Below are 23,394 nucleotides of genomic sequence, written 5' to 3' on the forward strand. Positions count from 1 at the left end.
GGTAAAAAACGCAGGGAAAAAGGAACATATCAAAATGAGGACAGAGGCCAACTGTGGCGGTTAGGACCTGCAGTGATTTTTTTCTGCCTCTTTCTATTTTTCTGCAAAATGTACATTTCACCCTGTTTCCTAAAATGTTTGTAGAGAATACACTACAAAGAAAACAGAAGAAACAGAAGTGTTTCACCTAGGGATGAGGGCTGGGTGAGGGAAGAAATGGCTCGCCAGAAAAACGCGTGGGTTTGTGCTCTCCCGGCTGAACCCTCGGCCCCCAAAGGCCCCCGAGCCTCCACACCTGCAGCGGCTCTGGGTCACCACACAGCCTGACTGGGGCTCACGAAAGCTTTCCAACTCCAGCTCTGCGTTGGACACAAAAGAAGAAAGCGGGCTGGGACTAGTCTAATAAACACGCACTTTGCCCTTCTTTTTAGAATTATATTTTACAGTATAAAAGCACACTCACAACACGCTGGGAAAGCTGCTCTTGATCCTCTGCCCCCTTTCCTTTCCTTCACATGGAAGCTTCCAGAATGAGTGTCCCTCCCCTCCCCGTCCCCAGAGCCCCAATGCTAGGACTTGGACTTAACATTTCACCACAATGCCCGGCCTGGGAGCAAGGAGCAGCTGCTTACACAATACGCTGGCAGGCGTCCCCAGCCCCTGGGTACGGGCCTCACCCATCCATCAACCAGCCGTTCCCCTACTGAGGGCCATTCCGGTTGCTTCCTTTTTTTTCTTTAAACCTCTACAAGCAAGGCTGTAATCAACACCTGTGTACCTATGTGTTTTCTTTCTTTCTTTTCTTTTTTTATAAATTTATTTATTTATTTTTGGCTGCGTTGGGTCTTCGTTGCTATGCGTGGGCTTCTCATCGTGGCGGCTTCTCTTGTTGCGGAGCACGGGCTCTAGGGGCGCAGGCTTCAGTAGTTGTGGCTCTCGGACTCTAGAGCGCAGGCTCAGTAATTGCGGCGCACGGGCTTAGTTGCTCCGCGGCATGTGGGATCTTCCTAGACCAGGGCTCGAACCCACGTCCCCCGCATTGGCAGGCGGATTCTTAACCACCGCGCCACCAGGGAAGCCCCACCTATGTGTTTTCTTTCCACAGGTTACATGCCCCAAAGTAGAAAAGTTGGGTTCAAAGAAAAATATGAATTTTTCATGTTCATGGATAATGCCTGATTACTTTTCCAAACAGGAGGCAGCAATTCACTGCCCCCCCCCCATTCCCCCACCAGCAACATATGAGAACGCCCACTGCGCCACTCTCACCAGCATCAAGAGTCATCAGCTCACTTTCTGCTACTGAACGAGGAGCCCAGTACCTTGCTCTTCAGATCTGTGTTTCCCTGATGACTGTGAGGGTAAGCACCTTTTCATGGTCATCAACAATTTCCATTTCCTCTTCTCTGAACTGTCTGCCTGGTCCTATTCTTTGTCCACTTGTCTTTGAGTTTGTTTTTTTTTTAATTTATTTATTTATTTATTTATTTTTGGCTGCGTTGGGTCTTCATTTCTGTGCGAGGGCTTTCTCCAGCTGCGGCAAGCGGGGGCCACTCTTCATCGCGGTGCGTGGGCCTCTCACTATCGCGGCCTCTCTTGTTGCGGAGCACAGGCTCCAGACGCGCAGGCTCAGTAGTTGTGGCACATGGGCTTAGTTGCTCCGCGGCATGTGGGATCCTCCCAGACCAGGGCTCGAACCCGTGTCCCCTGCATTGGCAGGCAGACTCTCAACCACTGTGCCACCAGGGAAGCCCGTCTTTGGGTTTTTTTGTTTTGTTTTGTTTTTTGGCTGCACCGGGTCTTAGTTGCGGCACACGGACTTCTTAGTTGCAGCATGCTAACTCTTCGTTGCGGCATGCATGCGGGATCTAGTTCCCTGACCAGGGATCGAACCCGGGCCCTCTGCATCGGGAGCATGGAGTCTTACCCACTGGACCACCAGGGAAGTCCCTGTCTTTGGGGTTTAAAAAATCTTTTTCTTAACAATTTAGAGGAATTCTTTGTATAACAGGCATCTTAACCATTTATCTGGCATATGTACATGGCAAGCAAATTCTCCTACTCTATTCTACAAAAGTGTAATTAAATCTGTTAATTTTGTAATTGATTATAACATCTGAACAACAAGAACCACAACAAAAATCCGTAAGACAAGAGTGATACTAAAAAAAGGCAAAGGGGGCGGGGGCGGCCTTCTTGACAGAAGAGTACCAGCTAAGACTTGCGGAAGGAATGTCCAGAAGAGAAAATCACCACCTGGCAGCCCCAACAGAACAGATTCAGGCACTATCACTGAGGCACTGAAAACCACGGACTCAAAGTTGTGGGGAGCAGTTTACTTCCAAGGTGCAGAAGTCCACCCTACAGATTACCGATGAATTACAAAGGGGGAGGCAATGGGCCTTCAGGATTAGGAGATCTGGTAATTATGTCCATACCACCACTAACAGCAGGGCCTGATGTGACACAATAGGAGGTATTCCTGTCAAAAGGGTTTAACCTGGATCTCATCAAGCCCCTGAGCTCACTTCAGGTCATGGGCAGCAAGCGGGATACGGGCACAAGTTAAGTAACGCCAAGCAGCCACAGCGCCCGAATCAGAGCGCAACCTTCTACAAGAAAACTGCCGCAGACTCTTCAACAGTCTGTGTGATAAACTGGTCAGAATGGCCATCATTAAAAAGTCTACAGGGCTTCCCTGGTGGCGCAGTGGTTAAGAATCCGCCTGCAGGGACTTCCCTGGTGGCACAGAGGTTAAGAATCTGCCTGCCAAGGCAGGGGACACGGGTTCGAGCCCCGGTCCGGGAAGATCCCACATGCCGCGGAGCAACTAAGCCCACGAGCCACAACTACTGAGCCTGCTCACCTAGAGCCCATGCTCCGCAATAAGAGAAGCCACTGCAATGAGAAGCCCGCGCACCACAACGAAGAGTAGCCCCCGCTCTCCGCAACTAGAGAAAGCCCGTGCGCAGCAACGAAGACCCAACGCAGCCAAAAATAAATAAATAATTAATTAATTAAAAAAAAAAAAAAAAAAAAAAAGAATCCGCCTGCCAAGGCAGGAGATACGGGTTCGAGCCCTGGTCCAGGAAGATCCCACATGCCGCGGAGCAACTAAGCCCGTGTGCCACAGCTGCTGAGCCTGTGCTCTAGAGCCCGCGAGCCACAACTGCTGAGCCCATGTGCCACAACTACTAGAGCCCGCGCGCTTAGAGCCCTTGCTCCGCAACAAGAGAAGCCACCGCAATAAGAAGCCCACGTGCAGCAACGAAGACCCAACACAGCCAAAAATAAATAAAATAAAATAAATAAATTTATTTTAAAAAAAGAATAAAATAATGCCATCGGCAGCAACACGGATGGACCTAGAGATTATCATACTAAGTGAAGTAAGTCAGAAAGAGAAAGACAAATACCATATGATATCACCTATATGTGGAATCTAAAACATGACACAAACAAACTTATCTACGAAACAGAAACAGACTCAGACATAGAGAACAGACTTGTGATTGCCAAGGAGGTGTGGGTAGGGGAGGGATGGAATGGGAGTTTGGGATTAGTAGATGCAAACCATTATATATAGGATGGATAAACAACTCCTATTGTAAAGCGCAGGGAACTATATTCATTATCCTGTGATAAACCATAATGGAAAAGAATATGAAAAAGAATATATTTATATATAACTGAGTCACTTTGCTGCAGAGCAGAAATTAACACAACATTGTAAATAAACTATACTTCAATAAATTTTTTTTAAATATTAAAAAAAAGAGTCTGTGTGATGGGGAAAAGCATCACGATGGATCCTGTGCCATCCTGATCCCATCCTGATTTGGAAAAACAAAGAGTTTATTATATAAGGCACGTGGAGGTTACTTGAGGACATTTGGTTATGGATGAGCTAGTCAACGATGGTTGAGAGTTCTCACTCATCTTTTTAGGTGTGACACTGGTATTACATTATGTAGAAGGACTGTCTGTTCGTAGGAAATGCCTGCTGGAGTGCTTGGGGGGAAGCACCCACAACTACTGACCATCACCTCCACCAAAAAATGTGTGTGTGAGAAACAGAGGGAAAGCAAATGGGATAAATGTTAACTATGAATCATTCAAGGTGGTCATTTTTCAAAATAAAACGCTTGGGGAAAAATCTGTCTGTCTTTCCCTCTATAAATTCTGGGTTTCCTGTCTGGCTTAAGAGAATACCTCTTATCCCAAGATTAGACAATATTCTTTTAACTTTCTTCTGTATTTTTAAGAGCTTTATCTTTTCCATGGTGCAGCAGCGCATGCCGGCTCAGAACACAGAATCTGAGAACGGACTCCCTGGGTCCAGGTCCTGCCTCTGCCATTGTGAGGCGAGCAACCTTGGGCAAATTCCTTTACATCTCTGTGCGTCAGTTTCCTCATCTGCAAGATGGGGATGAGAACACCCCAGGAATGTCTCAAGAATTACAAGCAAGCACAGAGGGCAGGGCCTGGCACATAAGGAGCACTAAGAGAAAGCTATTCTTTTGAGTTCTTTCTGAGATACCAGATCTGATGCAGCCACCCTTAGTTCAGAACCCTGCAGCTCCCTGGCACCTGAAGCAAGAGCTGTCAATCTTGCGATGTCTGCAGCACAAACAAAGTGCTGGAGTGTGGGGTGGCGCATTTGAATAGTTTCAAAACACACTACGCCAGCAATTTTCATAATAAAATCACGACTCTGGTAAAACAGCGTCTCGCGGTGCCTATCAAAGCAGCCAGGGATGCCACAGGGCTCCCCCCATGTCCCTCCACGCTGGGTCACTGGGTAGAAACCCCACTGAGGCCCTGGCGTGTGGCGCGCTCTTTCGGAACTATGATTTTTCTTTGGTGCCAACTCAGCATCACCCAGCCCATCCTCTCCTGCTCGGAGCAAAGAGACACCCCACTCAGCCCACTCCCAGCGGGGCTGCACCAAGCAGCACGGGGGCCTGTACCCCTGCTTGCCGCAGAAATCAATGTCACCCTTGATCGAGTTCAGGGGGCACCCTGGAAGGAAAGGCAGTGGCAATGCCCAAGGCACCCAGTTCGGAATTCAGAAGGGCCTCCCCCTCCTCCCCCCACCCCACGGCTGCACACAGCTCCCTCCGCCTGGACCACCCAGCCCTCACTCTCCAGGACGGATTTTCTCTTGCAGACAGAGGGGAAGGACTCTCTCCCGTGCCCCCCGGGGACCCTGCCCCCTCAGTGGGTCTGTGTTAAGCTGTTTGGACTTGGGTCAGGGTCTCCGTATCTATGCCATTGGTGCCCCCAACCTGGACACAACTGACTGCCCTGGACCTGCACGGGGCCTGTTCCTCCTGCACCCACGGGGGAGACCCAGGTGGTGGCCGGTGGCCCTCCCTTGGCCTCACACCCACTGTCGCCAGGCAAGGGTCACACAGTTGGGGCAGAACATGGCCGCCTCCCGGGGCCGCAACCCAGGGCAGCTTTCTCCCCAGGCAGGTCACGACCTGTCAGAAGCACATGCCGGAAAGCAGGACACCTTGCTCGCGAGGACCTGGCAGCTCTGACCCCTGGAGGAAGAGGGCAGAGAACTCCACGCACCGCCCCTCCTCCTGGTCACCCCAGTGCCGGCGAGGCACAGGCTCTCGGCCCAGACTCTGCAGGGAGGCACAGGCCTCAGAGAGAGAAGTTAGGCCCCTCCACAGACAGCCCCCTCCCCACCCTGCTCTGGGGGCTGCAAAGCTCCACCTCAGGGGCCTCACAGCCCACAGGCCCCCTGCCCTTGGCTGCTCGGGGCCAGGGGGCTGGGAGGGGGCCCCACGGGCAGCACGGTGGCCCTGGAGGGGACGGAGCAGTGTGATACAGGCGAGGGCTCCCTGAGCCACCTCCAGGCTCAACAGGGCCCCTGGGCTGGGTACAGAGCAGGGAGGGCCCTTGGTCACTGGTACCTGCCAGGCCGGTACTGGGCTGGGGGCCCGAGGCCCACCGGCCACCGGCTCAATGTCCAGAAGGAAAGCAGCAGATGAGGCCGACACCAGCTTGGGGCCAGCGGGGGGAGAGCACCCACTGCTCCAGGCCCCACGAGGGACCAGGCCAGGGGAGACTAGGGGCTGGGGAGGGACACCCAACAGACCAGGGCCTCGAACGGGAAAGGTGGGTGATGGAGCTGGACAGAGGCAGGTTTAGATCCCAGCTCTTCTCGCAGGTAAAGGGCAGTGATGGCCCTGGAGGGGCTGCCGTGTGCTCAGGGTCCACGGAGAGAAGCGCGGCCCAAGGGCCACAGCCGGCAGGGGATGGGGGGCACCCAGGAAGGGAGGTGAGAGCCTGTTAACACAGTTTCAGGATGGCGTGTCCGCCCCCCCACCCCACCCCCTCCCCGGAGAGAGTGACAGCCTGGGAGAGAATGAGAGCTCTGCGGGGTGACAGGCTCTGTCTCCTCTGGGTTGGCTGGAGGGGCCTCAGGACATCCCATCCAAGATGTCAGTCACCAAGGGCCTGCTAAAGGCAGAGAGCTGCCCAGCCCAGCCCATTGGCAGGTTCCCTGCTGGCTCCCCGGGCAAAGGTTAACAAGAGGGGGTTGGTGAATGCAGTACAACAAGATGCTCCTTCCTGGGTGGCCCCACAAGCATCTCAGCTCCAAGCAGAGGGGGGAGGGGGAAGGTCTCCCTATTTCAGGGCCCGGAAGTGGACTGAGAGACAGAGCAAGGAAGCCAACCCAGGCTGCTGGCTGAGAGGGGCCTTATCCTGTGCCACGTGTTTTCAGAGAGCACGTGTACATTTACGAACTTTCCGCTATTATATACACGTTACTCAGCGTAAAGACAAAACACAAAGCAAAAAAAAAAAAAAAAGCTTACAAAAACAGCTTCTGCCTAAGGCACCAGGATGGGGTGTGACTTTGCTGGTGACACATCCTGGCACAACTGCTGTGGGTCACGGCTGAGGGGGACGTGGCCAGGATCACCTGGCCCGCCTCTCCTGTGAGCTGGAAGGAGACTACCACGGCGAAGGGAAAAGGCCCGGGGCCTCAGCCGCCCTGCTGCTCAACAGTGACCTTGAATCCCTGGTAGGTGGCTTCCACCCTCTCTGGTCCGCAGAGCGAGGGCTGGGCTCACAGTCTGCGCGGCTGGCCGGCCTACGTAATCGGCACCCTATTCCCTAGTGGTCAGCACTTCACAATCCAGCACTTTAGTCCGTCACGCGTGCAGAGGATACGCAGAGGGCGGCCAGTCCCCGGACCGCGCTGTTCACACGAGCTCGGCCCAGCAACAGGCTCGCCGGCTGGCACGTCCCCTCCCAGTCAGGCCCACCGGCCCTTGCCCCCCAGCAGATGGAAGAGCCTTTCCCTGCCACCTCCCTTCCCCTCACCCTAATTCAGGACTAGCCTCGGGCTGTGATGTAGAGGGGGCGGGCAGGGACGTAAGTAGGGCACAGCGGCAGCCACGTGGGATGAAACCGCCAAACCCAAGTGACGCGAGCCACGCTGGGGCCCGTGGGCGACCCATTCTCAACCAAGACGCTGACCAAGAGGAGCCTGGACGTGATCCCCCAACAGACACGCGCCCTCTCCTCCAGCTTCTTGCAAAAGAGTGGGGTCTGGGCTCACTTGCCACCTTCCGCCTTGAGCAAAACTGTGTGAATCTCGGTTCCAAAACTTGAGAACCCCTGGGCGGGAACACGTTTCGGGGCCGAGCCCCCTCAACAGTAGTTGTGCTTCCGGGTTTTAAGAAAATCCACGGCGACAAAAAACTACTGTGACTTCAGTAACGCTTCTAAATAGATTTATCTGCTACCCATCACCACGGCCTGAGCAGGTACTCAGGAGTGTTTGTTGAATGACTGAATGAAAACGGCAGGATATACATGAAAGGCACGTTACTTAAAAAATTTTAATACGATACTTTAGAAAGATGAATCCAAAAGGATATACTTCTGTATTCAATTTTTCCAACAAATAGGAATTCTTTTGTTACCTTATAGGCTAAAGTTAGAGCTGTTCTTCCAATACCAGAGACACTGGCCATGCATGGCTCCTGAGCACTTGAAATGCGGCCAGTCCCAGTGGAGGGGCACTGAGCGGGTGAGACACAGTTTGAAGACTTAGTTGAAAAAAGAATGTAAGATGTCTCATTAAAAAGTGTTATAGGGGCTTCCCTGGTGACGCAGTGGTTGAGAGTCTGCCTGCCAATGCAGGGGACACGGGTTCGAGCCCTGGTCTGGGAAGATCCCACATGCCGCGGAGCAGCTGGGCCCGTGAGCCACAACTACTGAGCCTGCGCGTCTGGAGCCTGTGCTCCGCAACAAGAGAGGCCGCGGTAGTGAGAGGCCCGCGCACCGCGATGAAGAGTGGCCCCCGCTTGCCGCAGCTAGAGAAAGCCCTAGCACAGAAACGAAGACCCAACACAGCCAAAATTAAATAAATAAATTAATTTTAAAAAAATTGTTATATTAATTAATTAATTAATTTACTTATTTTATTTATTTTTATTTTTGGCTGTGTTGGGTCTTCGTTGCTGCGCGCAGGCTTTCTCTAGTTGCAGTGAGCGGCGGCTACTCTTCATTTGTGGTGCGCGGGCTTCTCATTGCGGTGGCTTCTCCTGTTGCGGAGCATGGGCTCTAGGCGCGCGGGCTTCAGTAGTTGTGGCTCGCGGGCTCCAGAGTGCAGGCTCAGTAGTTGTGGCGCGCAGGCTTAGTTGCTCCGCGGCATGTGGGATCTTCCCAGACCAGGGCTCGAACCAGGCGGATTCTTAACCACTGCGCCACCAGGGAAGCCCCCTTATATTAATTTGTTAATTGCACAATGAAATGATAATATTTCAGATACAATGGATTAAATAAAACTCATTATTAAAGATAATTTTTTTTTGCTTTCTTAACATGGCTACTTGAAAATTTAAATTTACACATGACTCACATGTGTAATTGGTGCTGAATTAGAGGAAATACTTTAATCGACGGGCAAGCAATCAGATGAAAGCAATGCTGGGTGCCTGTGTGACACACTCCTTGTGACCAGCTGTGGTCCAGGGTCTGCTCCAATCAGCTGGAACGGCAGACAAGTCTGGACCTGGCACCCCTCCCTGGGGCCTGCCAGGCTAAACCAACTTACCCCAAACTCTGCCCCGCCAGGTTCTCCCGTTCGCCCGCTCGGGTTCAGGGAGCATGACTGGGGAGCCACCGCTGCAGGTGCCATGAGGGACACTCCCTCCCTCCCCGAGTCCTCTCCGCAGCCCTGCAAAGGCCGGAGCCACTGTGAACACTTCCGAGGGGCCGGGGCTGGTCTAAAAGCTTTGCACGCGTTAACATTCTTCATTGTCACACCTACACAATGAGATGGGTGCTTGTTAACCTCATATTAGCAACAAGGAAGCCAAGACACAGAAAGGTTATGGAACTCGCCCAACAAGAGAGCCAAGACACAGAAAGGTGACACCACTACTAAGTGTTAGGAACGTAAATCTAGGCAGCCTGGTTCCAGAGCCGGATTGTACCCACTACCCTGTACAGACTGTGACAGAGAAGGAATGACACCAGGCTCCATTCTACCACATCGTCCAACCTAAAACAGTCTAGAAGAGTCTAGAAGCAATAACCAAGACGAGTGGGGCTTCAGAGGGACTGAGAGCCACCAAATCTTCACAGTGCTTCTTAGCAAAGGGCTTTCATCTAGGGCCTGTTTAATCAAAAACGTTCTCTGGGCAGGGAAGTGCATCTGCCCCTCCCTGGAAGAGACCACACACACAGGAGGGGCCGGGAGCTCCCACCAGGAGCAGAGCAGGAGCCCCGAGTGGGGGCCAGCTCTCCCGGCCTCCCAGCCCTGCCGCACACACAGACCCACAGACACACACGGGGAGGCCACGACTGGGCTCGAATCCCACTCTACCAGCTTGGGCCCCAGGTTCGCAAGCCAACAAAGCATCAAATTAAAAGGCAAAAGAGAAAATGCTGTGGGCGGGTGCACCAACAGTGGCAAGGAGGGGTGCTGACAAACAAGAAAGAGAAAGAAAATACACACTATAAACAGGCACGAAAACAGCAAAGGCACATACGTCCCTCTGGGACCATGTGCTGTGGGCTCACTCACCTCGGTGCCCAGGGCCCCGGGAGGGCCAGAGTGCCGCCAGAGACACCAAGACCGCGGCTCCCCTCCAGCAAACAGCAATGTATGCCTGATCTATGTTTGCAGATTAAAACTGTCCTACACAGCGGCTTCCCTGGCGGTCCAGTGGTCAAGACGCTGCGCTTCCACTGTAGGGGGTGCGGGTTCGATCCCTGGTGGGGGAACTAAGATCCCACATACCGCACAGCCAAAAAAAAAACAAAAACAAAAACAAAACTATCTTACACTTATTAAGAAAAAGAGTAACAAACCACGAGGAAGATGAATAAAGGATATGAAGGGAATTCAACAAAATACAACAACCAAAAACATTATGTTTCATGTTGACTCTCACTAGTAATCAGATACACACAAGATCAAACAACAACAAAACTCATTTCATCATTTCTCTTCACCTTTCAAGTGGACAGGTTGGGGGCAGGGAACAGGCAGTCTCTGCCCCAGGGAAACGGGAAGGGCCTTCCTGCAGGGCAGTGTGGCGCACAGAGAAAGTCCCCAAAAGGTCGTGCGTGCCCGACGGCCCCACTGTTTTCTTCCACTTGGGAATTTGTCCAAAGGAAATAATCAGACAAGTGTGCAAAGATCTAGGTACCAGGAGACTTGGATCAACTGCACGCGGCCTCTCAGCTCACCACGAGCACGCACTGGGTGCTCGCTCTGTGCCAGGCACCGCTGTCGGCACCTGCCGTGCCTCACCCCATCACACTGTCACTACCCCTCCTTCTCAGCTGAGGAAACTCAGGTACAGAGGCGATGACCAGCTCCTGGAGGGCTCCTGGGCAGCGCGTGTCATATGCTGCGCACAAGAAGGCAGCCTTACAACCTCCCACTGAACGGAGTCTGGCCTCCCTGGACCAGGGACCCAAGACTGAGATGGTCCAAATGCTCGAGGGTGGGGTCACAGCGAGCTGTGCAGATGAAACCAGAACTGGGTTCTAGGAGAACAGGCCGGGGGGATTGGGGGCACCTTTATGACTTGCCCGAGTTCTCACAGCCAGTCGGCGGCAGAACAGGAATGAGAACCCAGGTATCCCAACTGCCCCGCAGGGAGCTGCCAGACGGGTGCATTAATGCAGACGCCTTTTTTGAAACTGTGACTCTGGTTCCCTTCTCCCAGTGGAGTATTTCCCACAGAAGTCCCACTTTCGCTGTGAAACGCCAAGAGTATCATCAATCATGCAGCAGTAGATAGTAGCTATATATAGGAGAGGAAGCAGATGGGAAAGACACCCGTCAGACAGACAGACAACAGCAGGTACCTCGGGGAGACGTGGGGGGCACACACATTTCTTCGACTTCCTTTCCACAGTTGAATGTGTTATAACCAGCATGCATTATTTTTGTCATTTAAACATATATTTAGGGGCTTCCCTGGTGGCACAGTGGTTAAGAATCCACCTGCCAATGCAGGGGACACGGGTTCGAGCCCTGGTCCGGGAAGATCCCACATGCCGTGGAGCAACTAAGCCCATGCGCCACAGCTGCTGAGCCTGCGCTCTACAGCCCGTGCGCCACAACTACTGAAGCCCGCGCGCCACAACTACTGAAGTCCGCGCACCTAGAGCCCGTGCTCTGCAACAAGAGAAGCCACCGCAATGAGAAGCCCGCGCACCAGAACGAAGAGTAGCCCCCGCTCGCCGCAACTAGAGAAAGCCCACGCGCAGCAACGAAGACCCAACGTAGCCAAAAATTAATTAATTAATTTTTTTAAAAATGAGTTATTTAAAAAAAATAAAATAAACATATACTTAAATTTTTTAAATGTTCAAATATCTTGGAGTGTTTCTTGATCAAGCATCTTTCTCCCACACACAACATCCATGCTGCTCATGGAAGGGAGAGCCCCCCTCCAAGAGCCACCATTCAGTTGGGGATTCAAGACACTCAGAAGAAAACTATGGCAGGAAAGAAGAGCTCTGGGTCACCCTTAAGTGATACTCTAAAAGCTTCCAAAAGTTCAACTCGAGGTCAAAACCTTGCCTGAGAGGCACCCAGAAGGGCTGGCTGGGTGTCCAGCCTGGCCCAGCAAAGCTCAGTCAGCCCATCCGTGTGAGGGGAAGAGCACCAGGCCTGGAGATGAAAAACCAGGCAGAGTCCCTGGCTGTGCCGCTCCTGCGTGGCCTTGGGAAGTGACTCCATCTCAGTCCTAGGAGATCTCATTTGCAAAATGGAGATGATACCTGCATACCGGAGAAGACTGCAAAGGATTGCAGAGGCCTCGAGACCATCTCCAGCAGGCAGCTGAGGAATGTAAACTGGTGGAACACTGCACAGCCCATGGTCCCCATCCTCAAAGCAGGAGATCCCGGTCACCTCCCCTTCCCGCTTCCGTAAGCCTACAGCTCAGCTCCATGTGCCAAAATTAGCTGCCCCTCACCCCTGGCCTGCGCGGTGGAAGTTGGCTAGGCCTCAGGAGGAATGCTCTCCGGTTCAACTAATCTCGAGTTACCTGCATATTAAAAAGAGAATGGGGGCAAGCCAAAGGGTCCTGAGTGGGTGTTCAGGCGATGCTGAGCGGGGACACAGGAGTTCTCAGGGCCCCCGGGTCTGCCTCCCCCAGGCTAGGGCCTCCTTCCCCCTCCACTCCTGAGGTTCTGAGGCCAGAGGCCCGCTGACAGCTGCTAGGAAGGGCTCACAGTCAAATGTACGGCGTGGGCACTAAAAGCTGATTAATCCACCTCTCCTGCCTGCTCTCCCTGCGGCCCCGCTCCCTCTGATCCAGCGGGCACTGCACAGAGAGTAAGTTCTCAAATGCAACCCGCTCTCAAATACGACCTGCCGGTTGGCTCCTGCTTTGACCCTCCCGTGACAGCCCATCTCCTGCAGGCTTAAGCGTCACCTCGTACGGTCTCCTGGAACAAGGTGAGGTGTAAATGAATTAATACAGGACAAAGCATTCAAAACTCCCGAACCGGGGTCCTCCTGCCTGTCCCCCCTGGACTCAGTGCTCCAGGCGCGCAGACCAGCCTGCTGTTCCTTGAACCCCGACCCTTGCCGCCTTTGCCAACCTGTTCCCTCTGCACGGAGCGTCTCTCAGACCCTGCGCCTGGCACACACATTCAGTTAAAGAAATAAGTGGTAGAGGAAAGTTAGGGTATGTGCCAGCCACAGGGTGTTTCGGAGCAAGGACCGTCTTATCTATACGGTGCCTTCCACCTGGCAGAGAGCTGGAGCGCAGTGAAGGAGGCCTGAATGGGGGGCGGGGAGGCTGCATCTCGAGGCTGCCCAAGTTCCTGCGGGCTTGGGGTCTTGACAAGGCTTCCCTAGTCTCTCATCTTCGTCCTGCTTTTCTTAAAACCCGGCCTTTATTCCTGCCACTCCCAATTCCCCCTCTGGCACCTCCTACAGGCTGATCCATTCACCTTCAGGGTCCAGAGGGCTGGCTCAGCCCCTTCCCTCCCCTCCCGCTCTCCACTGTGCTAGATGCAACTGGGCCACACAGTAGGAGCTAAATAAATGTATCTGGAACAAATGCGGCTTTCCCAGGCCACTGGCACCCACACCGATAGCCTCTTTTTCAGAATTCCTAGAGCTCTTTTGTGCAAAGTCCTAAATAACCAGTCCCCCACCAGGCACTCATTCCCCAAACCAGCTAATTACCAGAATGGGCCGGGGAAGTTACAAACGCAGATCCCTGGGCCCCCATCCCAAACCCACAGAATCAAATCCCTTGGAGGGAGCCTCAGAAATGCGTACTTGAGCAAGTCCCACAGGTGAGGATTACCAGCAGGTTGGGGAATGCCCACCCCGAGGAGCAGGCAGAAGGGAATCAGCTCAGGAGAGGGCTTCTCTGTCTCCGAAACGTACACAATTCTTCTCTCTGCCTCAGAGCGCTGTTGCTGGGATCTAGCCACAGCACACAGACAAAACAGGGGACAAACTCTAGCGCCCTGGGCAGGCCTGCAGGGAAGGATGTAGATGCTGAGGCTGCGCCCTCTGACCGCCCCGCCCACAGCTCCGGACCCCCTTCTCTCTTTAGCCTAATTTCGAACCAGACAGGAAAACCCGCACCTCTTTTCACCTGAGTCCTTTCAGAATGTTACCAAGCCCGGAGCCCACAGAGGCAGGCAGACCGTGCCTCTGTGAGTGAGGGCGGAACAGGCCAGCTGGGGCGCTGGCCCGTCCAAGGAATTTCACTGCTTAAAAACCCCTGGGGGAAAACCAAGGGCCACGGGAACAAGTCACCCAGTTGACAAAGCCGGGTTCCTGCCACAGCAGTAGCCTCCCGGGGCCACAGTCCGCTTCCAGGCCCTCCATGCGGGCCTCCCCTCGGGCAGACCTCCCCAGGTTCACATCTACTCAGGGACAAGCCTGCCTTTCCAGGCCACCTGCTGGGACCCCAAGGGCCGCTTCTCCCAACACCTCATCCTGGCTTCCGGCTCACTGGCCCAGCATCCCTGTGTTCCGCGTGCCCAGACTGTCCCCCATCTGGAGCAAGGCCTGGTTCCTTCGTGTCCTCTTTCTAGGACACAGCCAGGACACCCGAGCAAGTCCCGGGAGCGCCCCTCCCTGCAGGTCCCTCTCTTCTCTGAGTCTCGGTGTCCCCACCAGGGAGGTGAGAGTGGCTCAAAGGCTCCGCACGCAGTGGCCTGTCTATCCCTCCATCCCAGCTACTGGTGACATTCCGCTGTTCCTTAAGAACGAAGCGTGGACAGGTTTTCTCTTTCCTTGGCCTTTGGTGGGAAAAGGAACTCCCTCCCTCCAGATCCTGTCCTGAAACACAGGAAAGCTCAAAGTTCCTCTGCTTCTTCCTGCCCTGGCCGCGGGGTGAGAGGGGCTGAGAGAAGCAGAGAGAATACAGGAGGGCAAGGTGCCACCACGCTTCCTCAGTCCCAAACGCATCCTGACCGCATCTCCGCAGTCACCTTCAGGGCTCAAATGCACCCTTCACTAAAGTATTACTGAGTGAGGCTTCTTACACACTAGGAAAATGTCATCCCTTCCCCCTAAAAGGCTCATCCCTAGTAAACACAGGATCAGCCTCCCAGGCGATGAACGTGTTTATATAACAGTCTCGACCCAGGTCCGCTGGGCCCTGGCAGGGGCCTCGGTCAGGCTCAGAGAGCGAGCAGGGAAACGCCCGCCAGAGAAGCTGCTGCCCTCCCTCCACTGAGAAAGAAGGTGCCGACGCTGCTTTGCAGGACAGCGGCAATATGGTTTGGCAGATGGGGAGAGGAAGGATATACGGCAGAAATTGGAGAAGGAGTTTTCTGGGGTTTTTTTTTTTTTTTTTTTTTTTTTGATGCCTGCCTACAGCAGAAAAGCTGGGGCGACAGGAGTGGGAAAGCAAGGGTGCGGTGGGTAATAAACATGGGTTCCAAGAGAGAGGCTGGGAAGAAAAAGGGGAGAAGGAAGAAAGAGGTGGGAGGCCTGGCCAAGAAAGAGCAGGGAAGTAGGGACCAGGAGAGCTGGGAATGGATGTGTGAGGAGCAGCTGGGCCCTGGTGACAATGAAACATTGGGTCCCAGGATCCGCAATGGTGATACCAAGCTTCCAGGCTAAGCAGACGGAATGTGGGGTACTTCCAAACCGCAATGGGGAAGTTGGTCACGGGGGAGGGATCTAAGAGGGGAAATTCCGCCTATCATGTTGAATTCAAGATGGGGGTGAAAACCCAAGTGTGTCCCAGGAACTCTGGCCTTCACATCACGGAAGATGCCGGGCCAGAGACCTCCTGAGCTCGGGGGGGGGGGCGGGGGTACTGTTAAGGAAGCGGGAGTCAGATGTGGAATCCAGCCCAGTCCTGCCTCTCCCTGCTCTGGACGCCATTCTTCACCCCTCCTGGGGCTGTCCCACCCCCTCCAAAAGGGGCTGTGAGGGGTGGGGGAGGCATCTTGGTGCTGATCAGGGACTTACTTCCTCCGGGGAAACAGGGAAGCTGCAGGGAATGGCATTTCTCACCCCCCCCCCCCAACCCCTTCAGATCTAGGAGGAAATATTGGTCATCTCCTCTCTTTGGGGCCCCTGGCTCACACAAATGCCATCTCCTGGTCCCCAGCCACACCGATGATTCAGGCCATTTACTCAGATCCATGCTAATGAGTTTTTTTCTGTCACCTAATTAGTTCACAGTGAACTCAGCCTTGAGAGGAAAGAGATGCGATGCGAGAGAGCTGGGAAAAGGACAGAAAGAAGGCAGACGGGAATGCTACAAGAGCAGGACCCCAGCTCTAAATGGGGTCCCCTACCCCCAAAAGACCAACTATGCCTTCCTCAGCCATGGGGACCTCTGAAAGCAGAAACGGGGTGTTCAGGTGAAGGATCCCCCCCCCCCCAAGAGCCTCACACAATGAGAGAAAGATGGGAGTGCGGCCCTAACTGTGAGGCCCAAGTACTGGACAGGGCCCTGCCCACAACTCCAAGTCATCAGCGAAAGGCCTTGCACTCTGCCTGCATTTCCGAACCCACCACCTGCTGGTGGGCGTCCCCCTGCAAATAGAGCCGGAGGAGGAAGCAGATGGCCCAGGACCAGGCCCATCTGCCCCACATGCGTTCAAAGGTCACCACGCCGCTGGGGTGCCTGCCGGTGCTGCCCGTCCCCACCACACCCGGGGTCGTGGTACATCTGCCAGCGGCGTGCACCCACTTCCTCTGCCCCTCAGTAGCCGAGGTCCAGGGCCCGAGAGCCTAGAAAAAGGAGCGCTGGGCAGCTCAGTGGCCCGGCGTTCTAGTCCCCGACGCCTGGCGCTGTGTCCCTGGAGGTCGGTCAGCGCCCACCAGCCCCGAGCCCGCTTCTCGAGTGGCTCCCTGGAGAGCAGCGGCGGGTGTCCGGCGCGCGGGGGACCCAGCGAAGGCGCCACTGGCCCGGCCGGGGCTTCCCACGCGGCCCCGGCGCCCAAGCCCCGCGCCAGGCCTGGCCCGCGCCCGCCGGGCCGCGGCAGCGTGGAGGGTGTGCGTCGGAAGAGCGAGCCTCGGCGAGCGCCACCCTCCGGGGCCCGCGGGCGCTGGGCCCGGGAATGCTGCCATCCACTAACGGGAGGCTCCGATCCACCGCTCCACCGCGGGCAGGGCCGGGACAGCGGCTGAGACGCCTCTCCGGCAGCGGCCCCACCTCCCGGCCCGCCGAGGCCCTCCGCCGCGCCCACCCTCCCCGGCCATGCCTGACCAGACCTGGCCCCTGGACCCCGGAACCTCTGCGGCTCCGAGCGCACCCGTCCCCGGAGCGACACCACCCTCACGCCCTGGAGCATTAAGATCAGAAAACCTGTCCCCTGGCACGGGACCTGCCCGCAGCCCCAAAGTGTCCCCGGACGAGAAATGGCGAAGCCTGGCCGCCGGCTATGCAGCGCCAGCGATCAGCAAACCGCGTGGCCCCGACCTCAGGCGCGAGAGGACCCCCAACGGCGAGAGCGTGGCCGGAACGGGCCAGCAAAGCCCCCGGCCGGCGCCGGAGAGGCCACCGCGCCCCAGCTCCCGCAGCCCCCGGCTCAGCTCACCCTCGATGGAAATGACGTGCTCCCGGATCTGGTTCTGCAGCGCCAGGTCCTCGATGCGCTCGATCAGGTCGTAGATGGCGTAGATATTGGGATGCACGGACTCGAAGCGCTGGATCTCGGCCCGGATGGCCGCCGAGTTGGAGAGCGCGAACTGCTGGGGAGGCCCGCCGGCCAGCTGCTGCGAGGGGACGCCGCCGCCCCCGGCCCCCGGCCCTGCGCCGCCGAACTGACCGCCGCCCCCCGCGCCGCCGCCGCCGCCGCCGCCCCCCGGCGCCGCCAGGCTCGGCTGCTGCTGCGGGCTCTGCCCCCCGCCCGCCTGGAAGTTCATGGCTCCGGAGCCGCGGGGCCCGAGGCGGGCCCGGCCGGGTCCCTGGGCGGCGCGGCGGCGGCGGCGGGCGGGCGGGCTCGCGGGGCTGGCGGAGCCGGGACTACGGAGCCGGCGGCGCGGGGCTAGTGCATGGGGCCGGGGGCCGGGGGCCGAGGCCGGGAGGCGCCGCCGCGCACGCTGTGGCCACCGCTGCCGGGCGCTTCCCGGCGCCGCGATCCCGCTGCCTGGGAGCAGCCTCCAGCGGCAACAACAACGGGACCGGGAGCGCGCGGCCCGGGCCCTCCCCCCGCGTCATGCGCACGCACCGCCGCCCCCGCCGGCTCCGGCACACGCAGCCCGAGCCCCCCTCCCCGCCGCCCCCGCCCCCGCCCCCGCCCCTCCTGCGCGCGGGCCCCAGCGCCCCCGCCCCTCGCTCGCTTGCTGGCTCTGCAGCCTCCACCCCCGAGCCGCGCGCTCCAGCCCCAGCGGCCGGGCCCCTCCCACCCAGCTTCGGCCCTTCCGCCTCTTCTCCAGCCCCCACCGACACCCGCCGCGAGGGCCACTCGCTTCGAGAGGACAGCTGCCCTGCCCCCCTCCCGGCCCCGGCTGTCGCTTTCGCCTCCTTGCGCTGGTCTGGGTGGGGTGTCCGATCTCTGGGCAGTGCCCGCACAGTGCCCTGCGCCCGAGGGTACTGATGAACGCGGCTGATTGGCCGAGGAGGGTTGCCAGGCCAGGCCCAGTTGCGCCTCCCTTACATCGCCCTGCCTTCAGTGCGGCACAGGCTCCCCTGTCCCAGGGCCCTGAGGTCAACCCTAGAGACCACGCCGACCCAGGGTTCTCTCTCAGGCCCTGCCTGGACTCTCCATTGCCGACTGCAGCACATAGGCTGGAAATCTGGATTCCCGGATTCTATTTCCAGTTCTTCCTGAGGAGAGCTTCATCTGCGGGGCCCTTGGAAATGACACTTTAAACAACAACGTCCCCACTCTTATCTTCCAGCCTCTCCTAAAAGCCGCCCACTGCCGGACTGGGAGAGGACCAGTGAACACAGCTGGACCCCACTGAAAGGGGGAAGGAAGAAGAGAAAGGAATCAAATATTATGCCTTATTTCCCACTCACCCCATTCAAGACACTCACCGGAGTCCACATGACTGTCTCAATTTTCTTTGTCCTCTCTGCCTTGTCTATACTGTGTTCCTGTCCACTCATGGGGCCAGGGAGTTCCCTCAACGTCCTAGTTCCTCTGCATCCCCATTGCTAAAGCTGTTTGCAGTTCTGCTAGCCACCCCACCCCAACTTTCCTAAACCCCGTAAGAGGTGGCATTTGCAGAGCACTGGTCCCAGCCAATCAGCCTGCCAGGGCTACACCCCGCTGTCCTCTGGCACAGTCATCCTTTTTACATATCCTTCCACTTCCCAGGCCAAGCTGGGTCTTTTCCCAGCAAAAAGTTGCCCACCATTCAGCTACCTACACAACTCTACCCCAGTACCAACCTAGTCACCATTCCTAAGTTTCTTGTACCTTCCAAAGAAGCTGGTGCGAGCTAATCAACACCGGGGGCCTCCCAAGCTCCTGAGGGATGTGGGTTCTACCTACCTGCTTGACCTTAAGAATGTCTTGCACCCTCCCTGGGCTTCATTTGCAAAATATAGTAGTTGAACAAATCACCTACCCTATGTTCTGTAAGTCTAAGAGCAATATCTAACATATCTTTTAGAAGCTTAATTAGAATTGACAGCAAGCAGTTGCACCAGGTACCTCCCAGTAGAGCTGCTGAGGGTAAAGAGTCCCTCAAAAATGTTGCCCCGGCAGCCAGAACATACCTGTTTTAGCACTGGTGGGCTACTTGTCTCCTTTATTAGTATATGAGCCACATGAGGGCAGGGATAGAGTCTGATTCACTGTACTCCCAGCATCTCACCCAGTGCCCAGCACATAGTATACATTTTAAAAATATTTCTAGAATAAATGAATAAGTGGGAAGGAAGGAACTGGAAATAAGTTAGTTCTGTATGTTATAAATCTAAACTGACTGTCCCAAGGCAACATTTGGAGTGCTTGCTCCCACAAGTAAGCATTTGCTATCAGAACACTAGGGTGCATTACTTTTAATCAAGACTGGTCTATACAATCTAGGATGTAAGATCTCTGTGCCTCTCTGTGGCTATAGGAGCCCAGAGGAAGGAGGGAAAACCCATGGAAATTAACTGGCCCGGGCCAGGCTGAGGCTCAACGTTCCCTGTACAGCAATACTCTAAGGACCTAATTTCTGAGCCCAGATTTGGGTGGAGGAAGTGTTCTAATATCAAGTGAGCAAATATCTACTGTGTGACAGATCCCCTACATAGTTTTCACACTTGTTTAATAAAACACCTAATTTTTTCCTTACAATTGTCTTATGAGGTATGTTTTAAGAACGAAGAAATTTAGATTCAAAGAGATTCAATAACGCACACAAGGTCATATAGTTGATAAGCACGGGATAAGGGATCAGCATTTGTGCCAGGTTCCAAAGTCCATGCTTCTTGCACAGTCTTACAGGGGCAAAGTGGAGAAGGGGACCAGGTAAATAAGGCAGCCCAAGCCGCGGTGGCCATTCCTTAAGATGGATATCCTCAGCCAGCCTGGTGGGGCAGCCCATGGATACTGGGCTCTGGGCTGAAGAGTCAATTTGGAGGGTCCAGGATGCCTTCCAGCGTCCACTCTGACGTAAGAGTAGGCCGGGGTAGGGACCACCTGAGCTCCCCAAAGGCTGCATCTCGAAACACCGGTGCTCTGACACGCTCCAGCTGACGTTGGTTTCTGGAGTGATACATGCCCTCGCTGCCCGAGGGGAAGGGGGAGGATGCTGCTGCCGCCCAAACCTCTGCGGGCTAGCACAACCCCCAAACACGCCCCCACCAGCCCCTCAGCGATTTTCGGGCACTGAGACCAGGCAGCCGAGCCCCGCACGTGGGTCCGCAGGGCGGAGGGCGGGGACTGCTCACCGCGCCGGACTACAAGACCCACAATGCTCCGGGCTGCGGCGGCGGCGCAGCGGTAGCGGCAGTGGCAGCGGGGAAGGCGGGGGTGCCTTCAGGTGTCTGCGACCTCGCCACCTCCCGCCCGGAAGTACCCAAGGGTCCGCTATGGAGCCAGGCGGTGAGTCCCTGCGCCTTGACCGTACCCACCCCGCCGCCACCTCAGCTGGCCCCCGCTCGCCCCGCCCCGGGATCGCCCTCGCCCTCCCGCCACTCGGGGGTGGGTGTGGGGGGCGGGAAGATGGGAGGGGTGATAGAGGATCAGGGTGGGGAGGGCGAAGTCTCGGATTCCCGGCCGAGATCTGGGGTCCTGCAGCAGGCTGAGTTTGGAGAGGCTTCCAGAGGAGGCGCGGGGTCGGGCCGCCTCGGGGTGGGGTTTGAGGGCACCAGGAGGGGCCGAGTTGGGTGGGGGGGTGGCAACTCTCGGAGGTTCCAGTTTGCTAAAGGGCGCAGTTTGACGTTTGGCGTGGGGAAGCCTTGGGAAGCGGTCCCGTGCCGCGGGTCGGGGTTTGGGTAAATGGTAACCGGGCGGTGTGTGTGTATGTGTGTGTGGAGAGACCTTTTTCTTCCCCCTTGGAGAAACTTTAGCGACGAAAGAGTAGATAAGCTTTGGGTGAAGTAGACGAAGGAGTAGATGAACTTTGGGATGACCTAGACTGAAAGAATAGGTAAGCTTTGGGGTGAAGTTTGGTGGAGGTTGAATTTAGGGGAGAGTTGCTTAGAAGGTCAAGGCCCTGACCTCGGAATAGGGTTTGGGTGAATTGGGCAGCTGGTTGAAGACCTGATCTCAGGTTACAAAAAATTAGGACTTGGGATTTGGTGATGGGAAGGGGTACGTGGGGCAAGTTTGGGGTAACTGGGTGTCAGAGCGGTCCGTGTCCCACGGTGGGGCTCGGGTATGCGGGCAGAGGTATGAGGACTGTGGGAGAGTTGTGGTGGGGTGGAGTCAGGAGCCCCCCCGAAGTTCAGAGGGTTCTTGGCGGGTGAGCCAGCCCCTCATGGGTTCTTTGTGCCTCTCCAGCTCCGTAGCGCAGCGGGCAAGGCAGGTGCCATGGCCCTGATCGAAGGGGTGGGTGATGAGGTGACCATCCTTTTTGCGGTGCTTGCCTGCCTTCTGGTGCTGGCTCTCGCCTGGGTCTCGACACACACTGCCGAGGGTGCTGATCCACTGCCCCAGCCGTCAGGGACCCCAACACCGACACAGCCCAGCGAAGCCATGGCGGTCACCGACAGCATCAGGGGGGAGGCCCCAGGAGCTGAGACCCCCAGCCTGAGACACAGAGGTCAGGCTGCACAGCCAGAACCTGGCGTGGGGCTCCCAGCAACACCGCCACCTCCAGACTCCCCCCAGGAGCCCCTAGTACTTCGGCTGAAATTCCTCAACGATTCAGAGCAGGTGGCCAGGGCCTGGCCCCATGACACCATTGGCTCCCTGAAAAGGTAAGCCGAGAAGAGAGGACAGGAATAAAGTGCTAAAGAGTGGGGTGGGAATGATCACAGACCTAGAAGGGCCACTGAGGATATCAATATCTGAGACTTACCCCTCCGTTTATAGATGAGGGAACTGAGGCCCCCAAATCACACACCGTATTGTTCCCCTGAAGCAGGAGGGGCCACCTTGGAGGCCCTGACTTGGGTGGTAGGTGGAGGACAGAGGTGAGGGTGGGAGAGTTATTCCGGGCAAGGGGCCAGGATTGCCTCTGAGACCTGCTCTATTACCCAGGTCCCTCTCTCCTCAGGACCCAATTTCCTGGCCGGGAACAGCACGTGCGACTCATCTACCAAGGGCAACTGTTAGGAGACGACACCCAGACCCTGGGCAGCCTTCACCTCCCTCCCAACTGTGTTTTCCACTGCCACGTGTCCACTCGGGTGGCTCCCTCCCAGCCACCGTGCCCGCCGGGGTCAGAGCCAGGCCCCTCCGGGCTGGCAGTAGGCAGCCTGCTGCTGCTGCTGCTGCTGCTGCTCTGGTACTGCCAGATCCAGTACCGGCCCTTCTTTCCCCTGACCGCCACTCTGGGGCTGGCCGGCTTCACCCTGCTCCTCAGCCTCCTGGCCTTTGCCATGTACCGCCCGTAGTGCCCCCACGGGCTCTTGGCAGTGTTGCTGGCCCCTCCGGACCTTGCTCCCCACGACACGGTGGGAGCTGCTGTCTGCCCAGGCCTGCCTCTCCGACCTGCCTCTTCCCACTACCCTGGAGCCCAGCCCTGCGCCGCAGAGCACTCCAGGGGCCAGCGGAGGCCCCTCCTTGTGACCTCCACGGCTCTGGGCCGCCCCCCGGGGCAGCTGGCCCTCAGCACCCACTAACAGTTGGCTCCTCTGGGTCAGACAGCTGCTGTCGCTGCCTTGGCCCTGGGCAGAGCCGGGCCACGCCCCTGGGCCCTTCTTAGTGTTCTGCCTGAGAATCCAGCCACCTCTAGTCCCTGACAGCTCCTTGGGCTGATTTAGGGACTCAAAGACTGTGAGGGGCTGGAGAAGGGGAGCTGGGAGGGGTGGAGGGGGTTCTCTGGAACATGTGCAGATTAAATAA

At 56.4% G+C, this 23,394-nt stretch overlaps 2 protein-coding genes and 1 non-coding gene across 6 annotated transcripts in view; 1 reads left to right on the forward strand and 2 right to left on the reverse strand.

Moving 5' to 3' along the window:
- Window positions 1-18,156, reverse strand: part of AGAP3 (ArfGAP with GTPase domain, ankyrin repeat and PH domain 3) — a 59,164-nt gene extending 41,008 nt beyond the window's left edge. For 3 of the 4 annotated variants that reach the window (XM_059933049.1, XM_059933048.1, XM_059933050.1), the window contains exon 1: window positions 17,536-18,156. In XM_059933049.1, the coding sequence (XP_059789032.1) occupies window positions 17,536-17,863 (328 nt within the window). In that variant the 5' untranslated portion in view covers window positions 17,864-18,156. The remainder of the gene's footprint in view (window positions 1-17,535) is intronic. The other variant, XM_059933052.1, reaches the window with a different exon arrangement.
- On the reverse strand, window positions 1,873-1,945 carry TRNAR-CCG (transfer RNA arginine (anticodon CCG)). The gene has a single exon. It is a non-coding gene; the product is annotated as a tRNA-Arg (tRNA).
- A 2,713-nt stretch (window positions 18,157-20,869) lies between the features above and the next one.
- On the forward strand, window positions 20,870-23,346 carry TMUB1 (transmembrane and ubiquitin like domain containing 1). Its single transcript, XM_059933062.1, has 3 exons — window positions 20,870-20,985; window positions 21,886-22,304; window positions 22,604-23,346. Exons 2-3 carry the CDS (start codon window positions 21,916-21,918, stop codon window positions 22,941-22,943), a joined length of 729 nt encoding a protein of 242 aa, XP_059789045.1. The 5' UTR covers window positions 20,870-20,985; window positions 21,886-21,915; the 3' UTR covers window positions 22,944-23,346.
- The last annotated feature ends 48 nt before the right edge of the window (window positions 23,347-23,394 follow it).

The sequence above is a fragment of the Balaenoptera ricei genome, chromosome 9 (genome assembly GCF_028023285.1).
Source record: "Balaenoptera ricei isolate mBalRic1 chromosome 9, mBalRic1.hap2, whole genome shotgun sequence".
Lineage (NCBI taxonomy): Eukaryota > Metazoa > Chordata > Mammalia > Artiodactyla > Balaenopteridae > Balaenoptera > Balaenoptera ricei.